We start from the raw sequence: 9,485 nt of genomic DNA on the forward strand, positions 1-9,485 counted from the left end.
CTCTTTCCCAGCATTCCAGATGACGAGTGCCCTTCCGCGCTCCCCTCTCCCTGTTGGAAGGAGGGTGGTGAGGGGAGTCCTCCGGCCACTCTGGACCCCGGACACTGGAGTAGCCCATCCCGTCTGCCCTGCCCGCTCTCATTTCGAACCACGTTCAGGTTGGGAGCTTCCCAGCTGTCCTCCCACACCCCTGGTACAGCCTCACCTGCTCACAGAAGAGCTCTGTCTCCAAAGAGGGGTGCTGTGGCAGCAGAGGCTGTGAAGGGTCCCCAGAACGTGTCAGGACTGCAGGCTTCACACTCCCCAGGGCCTCCACATCTCTGGCATGGCTGCAGGATGACACACAGGGGACATGGGCTGAGTAGGCTGCTCGGCCTGGGCTGTCAGCAGAGTGGAGACCCGTGGTGGGAGGGACATGGGACTTGCCAGTGACCAGACTAGAGAGGCTCAGGGCGGAAGGAGAATCAGCCTCCTCTGAAGGACACTGTGGTTGGAAGCGGGTGGCCTCTGTCTGGAACGACTAGGTGGAGCCAGAAAAATGGATGGAGAGAGGGACCTTGAGAGTCCGCCCTCCTGGGGACCAGCGGCCCCCAACCCTGAGCGTGGAGACGTGGTTACCACTGGAGAGGTGCCAGAAGCAGGAGACATTGTGGAAGAAAAGTGGGGCCCAGCCTGGTAGGGAGGGGCCATCTGGACCCCCAGGGAGAGCTTGGGGCAGGCGGGCTGGGGAGATGGGCCCTGTGGGTGTGGAATCCAGGGCCTGGCAGGCAAGGGCACCTGTGTTTGAGCAGCAGGACCCGGAACAGATTTTCTCGGTCCTGAGGCTGGATCTGCCCCTCGAAGATAAACCTGTCCAGCAGCTGGCTGGCCACCCCGGCCAGGGATTTCTCTGGCAGGTCCAGGAGGACAGTACCTGCAGGCAGGGGAGGGGTGAACGGGCTGGCTGGCCCTGGCCCTCCTCCTCCCTAGCAGCTTCACATGCAGGGGCCACATGCAGAGGGGCACAGAGGGGCTCACTCACCCTTGGCAAAGGCTTTCTGCAGCTCCAAGAGGCTCCAGAAGGTGAGGTAAGACAGGTGTGGGCGGCCCCAGATCCCGTCCTTCCCCAGGTTCTCCTCTAGCCGCACCCAGCGCGCTGTCTCCATCCATTGTAGCTCCTGGTTCTTTTCATCCATCACCAGTTCCCGCAGCTCCACGACGACCTGCAGTCCCACAGGCCTGAATTAGTCCCTCGGGCCCCAGGCAGGGCTATGGGGAGGCTGGAAGCCCAGGGCACGGTAGGCACTCGGCAGGCTCTGAGAGATGCCCGTCAGGGGCCCAGGGGTCCTGGAGCACTGAGGGCAGAGCCTGAGCTCCGAAGGCACCGTCAGGAGCTACATCCTCAGGGTGTAGAGTGAGGTGTGACATGTGAGGAGATGATTGGGGGTCCCCCATCTCTGGCTCTGTTCCCCAACCTCCTGACCAGCCCCCTCACCCCATTTCAGAGGCATTTGAAGAAACTCTGGGCCAAAAGGGCGGCTAGAGTGGGCAGGACAGGAAAGAAGAGGGAAGCCTTTGGGGTCACTGGGTCAGCCTCCTGCCTCCAAGATGGTCTCATGGGCTCAGCGTGCCCTTGGGGTTCCTTGGGGCCAGATGGCCAGTCCCAGGGGCCTAGCTGAGGGCAGACCCGACTTTCTAACCAGCTAGACCGTCTGGAGTCCAGCAAGGATGTGGGGGGCCTTGGGGGACTGGGCTGAGGAGAGCATGTATTTAATTCTGTGCTTCCCCAGGGAGTAACTGACAGCCCAGCCAGGGCCAGCGGACCTGGTGGCTCAGACCTCCAGCTGTCAATTTATCTCTGTCCAGGGAGCTCCCCCATCAGTGGAAGCGGGACCCGGGTCTCCCCCCGTCACTGGCAGATGTCCTTCACCTATCTCCCAGGATGCCCATTCCTTCTCTCCCTGTTTGTGGGGTCCCCCCCATCCTGAAACTGTAGCTATCCCGCTGCTCCTCCCCTCCCCTGGTAGCATGATGGATCCCAAGGGCAGCATAGGAAAGAGAATCGGGGGAGGCTGGGGTGCTCACCTCGAGGACGTCTGGGGGGCGTTGCGACGCGGTGTGGTAGTCTGTGGCTGTCGGCTCGGTGAGCTGAGCTGAAAATCAAGAAGCCGGTTAGCGCTGGCCGCAGACAATTCCGGCAAGACTTTCCTGCACCACCAGCATGAGCCTCGGACACCACAGGGATGATGCCGCTCTGCCTCCCCTTGCCCCTGGCTGGGACCCTGCCCCTGCTGCTCAGTGGGCTGTGGCCCCCCGCGCGTGTTCTTGGCCGCCCAGCCTGGCACTGTCACTCCCCATCTGAGCGCTGTGGAGGACCCCTGGGGCTCATCCTCAGTGGTGACGAGGAGGGTCATCTCCAAGGGGATTGGGGAGTCCTGAACGGCAATTCTCTTCCCTCTCCTGCTACCTTCTGGGACCGGATTCCCTTATTTCTTCCCACCTGCCTCAACAATCCCACCAGCCAGTAGCTTCTCGCTGCCTCCAAGTGGAGCCTGGGTGCCCCGTGGGGTCTGCCCTTATATTATAGGCCCCTACACCCCCAGCCCTCATTTCCCAGAGGGGCCTCTTATCTCCAATACCAATTGCCAGCACTTAAGTCCTGTTGACAGTAAACAGGTCCCTTCCCAGGGCTCCCCAACCGAGACCTTGGGCAGAGGCCCAGGAAGGTTTCCTGATGTTTCTCCGCCCCGAGGGTCCCTATGCCCCCCCCATTTCTCAGGACTTCTGAACCCCCAAACAGAATGATGTTCCAGAACAGGCCCAGTGCCTGGCCTGGAAGCTGGCATTGGATGGGCACGGGTGGCATGCGGGCTCATGCCCTCGTCCCCGACAGGCCTGGCTGCCCTCTTACAAATCTAAGGGGCACTGTGATGGGTGACTGGTCCTGCCTCCAGCACCCACCCCCAGTCACCTCCTGTGATCATTTCAAACAAAACTCTGTTTATCCTTCAATCAGCCAGGATTGTGGGAGAACTGGCCCTGGGGCTGGGCCGGTGGGGAGCGGGGAGAAGGGGAGGACAAGTTCCCCGCCTGTGTCTGATGGGGCTCAGCAGCTCATCCCAGCAGGAGAGAGGGAGATGGGGCTCACCTTCTGCTTCCTCCACCTGGAGCGTGGGGAAGCCAAGGTCTTCATATGCCTTCTGCTCTAGAAACTCCTCCAGCTTATCTTCATTCTCCTGTGAGAAGTTGCCATCAGGGCTGGGCTGTGGAGGGGGCTCCACAAACCTCCGCGAAGGTAGGAGTCCAGGGTTAGGAGCCCTGCAGATGCCACCCAAGACTCACCTGTGAATCCCCCATGGCGCTGTCCTGATGGTTCAATTGTCTGCAGTGATCTGAGGCCCCAGCATAACCCGCACTGCAGGTCCCTGCAGGGGAAGGGCACAGGCTGAGTGAGGCACAGGGCAGCCTGGGGTCTCCCATTCGTCCCCACAGTATTTGAGTGAAGGGGGATCCCAGGTGTTGGGAGACAATGGGGTCAGAGGAAAGAAGTGTGAGTGAGGGGTTGGATTTGTAGGTCTGAGGGCAGGTGTGCAGGGGTCGGAGAGACAGGGCAGAGCAGGGAAGATGAGACTTAGCTGGCACCAACCTAAGGATGTTTGGGAGGATGGGAGGGGGGGTGTTCTTCCAATCCGACTCCTTCCTCCGTCCACCAGTCCTCACCTGGCTTCCTTTTCTGCCCATCCCCAGGAATCACCAACTCCAGGAACTCCCTCCTTCAGGGAGCTTAGCTGAGAGTCTCCACAGAATACCCTCTTCTCCCAGAAATGGCTGCCTCCTCCTGGGCATGGGGCCGTAGTATCCTTAGGAGTGGCTCACGGGTCCTGGATGATATGGCCTTGCTTCTCTCCCCTACTCCATCTTGAACCCCCTCTCTCTTGCTCTCTCACCACCTATTCCATTGGCCTCCTTACCAAGCCCTTTCCTGCCCCAGGGCCTTTGCACATGTAGTTGGCCACATCCTGGATGCCCCTACTCCCACACTTCAGCCCTTCCCACATCTTAGCTCATATGCTACCTCTTCAGATTCCCTTCTTGACCACCCTAACAGTCACTAACCCAATCTGTCATTTTCTGGTTTCTTAATTCATTTGTGGATATATGGTCTGAGGACGCCTCTAGAAAGGAAGCCACGTGAGTGCTAAGATCCTGCACGTCTCAATCCTCACTGGATCTCCCACTCCTAGCAGAGTGGTTGCCACGTAGTAGGCGCTCAATAAATATGTGTTGAAAGAATGTAAGAATGGCTCCCCCTGGCTTGGGGCTCTGGGGCTGGGGAGCCAGGATGACTAGGACCCAGCCAGGAGGCAGTGGAGCCCTGTGCCTCCGTTTTCTCAGTTGTGTCTCTAGTAGAGGAAGGATGCCCATCGCAGGAATGTGAGGACCAGCCCCAGGAGAGCACAGGGGTGTCCTGGCGCGGCCCCAGGCTGGGTGTGGAGGGACATCCTTCTCTGCCTTACCCACGGCAGCAGAGCGCATTGTAGCAACAGGGATTTGGGTCAGGTTGACAAACGTGCCCACTCTGTGCCTGGCATGGAGCCTGGGAAGCTGAGATGAACAAGACACTGTTCTACTCTCCAGAAGCTCGCAACCCTGACTGGGGAGACAAGCTGGGAACACGTGACAGGCTAAGGCGTTCAGGAGAAAACACGTGCCCCAGACAAACACAAGCAGTGAGCAGACCATGCTGGGTGCTGAGGATGCCTGTGGCAGGGGTAAGTAGGACTCGCGGTGGGGCTGCGGGCGGAGTGTCTCTGGTGGAGGGGACACTGGTGCTGGGTCCAGAAGCACCGGTGGGATGTGAAGGGCTGAGAGGTGGGGAGGGCTAGCCCGGGTGCCGGGAATGGTGGGCAAGATGCAGAGAGAGGACCATGCGAGACAGGTCTGGGCGCTGTGGGAGGGAACAGGGCAGGGAGTATGTACGGAAAGAGCCATTCTGAGGAATGGTTGGCCCTGAAGTCCTTAGAGATAGAGAGAGGGGCGTGAGTGAGCCCCTGACCTACACTGAGAAACGCAGGGGTCCCTGCCTTGGGGGGTTGTAGGGCAAGTGATGGCCTTGGGGGGCGCGGTTTCCAAAGCCTGAGGATGGGGTGTCCCTACTGCAGGGGACTTGCCCTTTGAGGAGTCTGGTCGTGCTCCTCTTTTCTCTCCCTCTTCTGTCCCTCCGTGTCCCCTTCTCCCCAGGTTCCCCTGCCTTCCTCTTCTCCCATTTTTATTCTCTTTCTCCCTTCTCTGGCCTTGTTGCCTGAGGCGCTAGACATACGCTACGCCCCCCACAACGCCCTATGGGCTGGGACTGTGGTCTTAGTTTCCCATTTGGGAGGGGAGAGGGTCAGAGGTTCCCTTCGGAGCCCGAGAGCCCAGACATCCAGGCTGCCTCTCTGCCACTGACTGGCAGCTCCCCGCCTCTCTCTAGGGCTCAGTCACCCTGTCTGTACAATGGGACGCCTTCCTGCTGGGGTTCTGAGACTTCAGTGAGAGAGGAGAGGGGAGAACAGAGGTGTCTCGAGCTCTGCTGGGGCCTCAGAGGGTGCACCCATGACCCAGATTGTAGCCGCCACCAGGCCCAGCCGCCCCCCAGCTGCAGGCCTTGCTCTGCTGGCACTGATAAGAGCCTGGACCCTGATGGCACCAAACACCTGGAAGCGCACCAAACACCTGGCCAGCCCGCCAGCCAGGGCCAGGCAGATAAGGGGGAGCAGGGCATCTGGAGCCCCGGAAGGAGAGCACAGCTGGAAGAGGCTGGTGCGGGGGGCGTGGACCAGAAAACAGGGAGGGCTCCCTGGTGGCATAGTACCAACTTTGTGTAATCGTCCCGACACCATACATGGCTGTGCCGTTTTATCTCTCCCCAAACCACTCTGTGGAGCGAGTAAGGTCATTAGCCTCGCTTTACAGATGAGAAAGCTGAGGTTCAGAGAGGTTTCCTGCTTTGGTGCCCTAGCAGGTAGGTAGCAGAGGCAGGATTAAACCCTGCCCTATCTGACTCCAGCTACACCTCTAACCATTGCCCTGAGTTGTCTCCCGGAAGAGAAAATAGCTATTAGCTGGTTTAGTATCAGTGACTAAGAGCATGGACCCTGCAATCCGGCTGCCTGGCTTCAAATCCCAGCCCTGCCAGTTACTGTGTGACCTTAGGCAAGTGACTCAACCTCTCTGTGCCTCAGTTTTCTCATCTGTAACATGGGGGTAATCATAATGACATCTACCTCATAGACCTGTTGTAGCGTTAAGTAAGTTCACGTATATAAAGCACTTAGACTAATGCCTGCCACAAAAGAGCTCTATGCAAGCGTTTGCTATCATTATCACTGCTACTGGGGATCAAGTACAGACTTGTTATCTTCATCCCCCTTTCTTTTAATTCCCATGGAATTAACCTAAGTGTTTTGAGATCCTCAGGTGGTGGGGGACTCCTCTTTTCCCTCCAAACACCCCCTAGGATGGGGACAGTGCCAGGTCTGCCTGGTTAGATTCCCTGGAAGTGTTTCAAAATCAGAAGCAGTGTCAGCTGACAATTCTCCTCTTAGGAGGGAGACGGGGTGGCCTGGGGATGCCCATACGCAGAGGAAAGAGGAGGCTGGGGGGTGAGACCCAAGCCTGGTCGATTCAGGGGCTGGTAAATAGGAGCCTGACAAGGACCCACACCTGGAGGGGAATCAGATTTGCCCCTCCACGTGCACTCACCCAGCCAGCTCACCCACGGCTGCTGCCACGTGCCAGCCTTTTCTTCCTAATACCTGCCGCCCCACTCTTCCCAGCCACAGGGACCAATGGGCCTGTGCCCTTAGGGGCAACAACACACATTGTAACGTTCTCATCCCACCCACCAGCACCCCTCTCGCAGGTCCAGCACCCATGCCCACGGGCACAGATTCAGGTTGGGCACCTGCAGAAACCCTCAGGACAGGCACCTCAGGATCACCCCAGCCCCTCCCCGCCCTGCTCACCTGCTCACGAGCCTCCAGGTCCCTCGGCGAACTCCTGCAGCCGCCGGTGGCCTCTACGACCAGCTGAGCTCACACCCGCTCTAACCGCACTTGGTCCTCGCTCCCGCGCCCCTGGGGCAGCTCCCAAACCCCTGACTCATGCCCCCGCCTCCTAATCTGCCCGCCCCATGGGCCCTGGGAGCCCCTTCCACCCCCCTGCCCCGCTCCCGCTAGATGCCCAGTAAACAGAGTTATCTCTCACCCACATCTGGACAGCTGTGAGTCTGGCCCACCCCACCCAACCCCGGATGGCCAGCCTCCAAGGCCTCCCAAGGCCCTCCTGTCCCCTACGAGTCTCCTGGGTCTTCCTTCGTGGACTAACATTCGATGGCTGGGCTCCTGGAGCTCCCAGCCTCCCAGCGGGTCTGTCCCAACATCTGGATGCCCCTGTCCTGCCTCTGTCCATCCTCATTCTGGCCAGGTCCCTCTGCTCAGGTCCCAAGATGCACTGGCGCTTGCTTTCTCCTCCCTCCTGTCCTGGTGCCGTCCCTCGGGACTCGCTCACTCTTCCTCTGTAGCCTTGCCCTCGGGGACCGGTGTTCATGGAGGGGGGGCACCCAGGCAGCCACTGTCCTTTCTTGCCCCAGACTAGGGCACCCCCTCCATCCTCTCCTCAAGAGCCCAACCAGCTCCAGAGAACTGGCGCCTGGGCGCTAAGACGCAGCCCTTCAGTCAACCTGAAACAATCTCAGGTCAACAAAAACAACGTCCCCACACGGAGCTCTGAGCTCACAAAGCCCCAATGTCCGGGCACACTGGCTCTTCTGTCGGCAGCCCGACCCAGGCCCCGGGGCCAGAGCAGCCGGCATTCTCAGCTCCCACCGCCACCACCCAGCAGGGCAGTCTCCGCTCTTGGTGGGTACTGGGGCTGGTCACCGGTTCCTGGGCTCTGGCTGCTAAAGAGGCAGAGACTGAAAGAGGAGGTCAGATGGGCACGAGTGAACAGAGGTTTGAAAGCGGACAGAAAGGGGGTTTTGTGGACACTGCATGGAGGAAGGAAACCGTCCCAGCCCAGCTCCGACCCTGCCTGGCTGCGGGACGCAGGGCAAGTGCTCGCCTTTCTCCGGGCTTCCGTGACCTCATCTGTAAAGGGAGAGTGTAGGTTCTGTGGCCGCCAGCTTGGGGATTTCCTGCTTCAGACTCAAACAATAGAAACGCAGAGACAAGGACCGAGAGGTGGCATATCCAGTAATTCCACAACCATTTCCTGGGGCTCACCACAAGCCCGCACGTGCCAAGCCCCGGCAGAGAGAGAAAGGGCATCCATCCATTCAGACCCGGAGCTGGAATCCTCCAGTTTGCAGAGGGTCTGTTCCAGGCGCTGTGCTGGAGGCTTCACCTGGTGGTGACACTTAATCCTTATAGCTTCCCCATTTTACAGAGGAGGAAACTAACACGACAGAGAGGTAAAGTGGCTTCCCAGTAAAAAGAATAACCAATGAATGGGCACCGGCTCTGTGCCGGGTGCCGTGCCAGGCGCTTCACATGCATCATCTCCCTGAGCTCTGCAAGCCCCTCTGAGGAAGGTGCTGTTTACTATTGTTCTTTCCCTCTTAGAGGTAAGAAAGCTGAGGGTGGAGAGGCAGGCGACTCCCCTCAGCTGGTGTCCTGCCTGAGGCCAAGCCCTGGGCTCCCCTTGGCCTTCATGCCAGTCAGGAGCAGAGTGGCCGGCCGTGGCGAAGGGGGATGGGGCTGCCTCCTCTGCTCCGCGTTGGTGTTGAGTCTCCCAGCTGGTGGCATCTGTTCCAGGCCCTGGTCCAGACTGGCTGGCTGTTTTCTGCAGCTTGCGGCAGCGAATGCCAGATGCAGGCCCTGCCTTCCCACCACAGCCCAGAGGTCCCAGGCACCTTGCCCCCTGCCTGTCCCAGTTGCCGAGAGGCAGCTGAGTGCAGGAGACTGCAACACAGCACCTCTCCCAGGGCCCAGAAAGGACTGGCAGCCAGCTAGGTGAGAGGCGGGGAGAAGGGGGGATGACAAATGGGAACACCTGGCTTAGAAGGAGAATCTACCCAGCTGTTCGGCTGTTCTGCAGGGACCAGCCCCTGCCAGCTCACCAGTCACCCAAGCAGCAGCAGAGCGGATTGGCCTCTGGTCCTTCTACTCACACCACGTGCTCGTGGTCATTCTTGTCACCTTGACTGGGTGTGGCTGTTTCCCCAAATCCACCCAACGTTGCACTTGCCTTGTTTATGATTCTCCAGGAAGAAGTGATGGCTCCTTACTCATTTGATTCCAATTTGGACTTGGGTCAGTTCAATTTATTTGAAGGCTCCAGTGCCTCGCACTGTGCTGGGCTCTGGGGAAATCAGACAAGAGAGGCCTGCCTCCCCCTAGCCATGCCCCTGGGCTGGATGGAGATGGTCAGAAAGCCTGGGCTTTGGGGGAATTGAGCAGGGCCCCAGGATGCCCTGAGAGGGTATCCTGATTGGTCCTCCAGGGCCACCTCCACCCCCCCCACCC

At 59.4% G+C, this 9,485-nt stretch overlaps 1 protein-coding gene across 1 annotated transcript in view; it reads right to left on the reverse strand.

The window, feature by feature from the left end:
• SLC4A1 (solute carrier family 4 member 1 (Diego blood group)) overlaps positions 1-1,199 on the reverse strand; it is a 9,824-nt gene extending 8,625 nt beyond the window's left edge. Inside the window, exons 1-4 of the mRNA XM_007455105.1 lie at positions 1,022-1,199; positions 778-913; positions 206-329; positions 1-50 (exon numbers count right to left, since the gene is read on the reverse strand). The exon at positions 1-50 is cut by the window's left edge and continues 1 nt beyond it. Of these exons, the coding sequence (XP_007455167.1) occupies positions 1-50; positions 206-329; positions 778-913; positions 1,022-1,175 (464 nt within the window). The 5' untranslated portion in view covers positions 1,176-1,199. The remainder of the gene's footprint in view (positions 51-205; positions 330-777; positions 914-1,021) is intronic.
• Positions 1,200-9,485: the final 8,286 nt, after the last annotated feature.

Source organism: Lipotes vexillifer, unplaced genomic scaffold, assembly GCF_000442215.2.
Source record: "Lipotes vexillifer unplaced genomic scaffold, Lipotes_vexillifer_v1.1 scaffold1639, whole genome shotgun sequence".
Classification (NCBI taxonomy): Eukaryota; Metazoa; Chordata; class Mammalia; order Artiodactyla; family Lipotidae; genus Lipotes; species Lipotes vexillifer.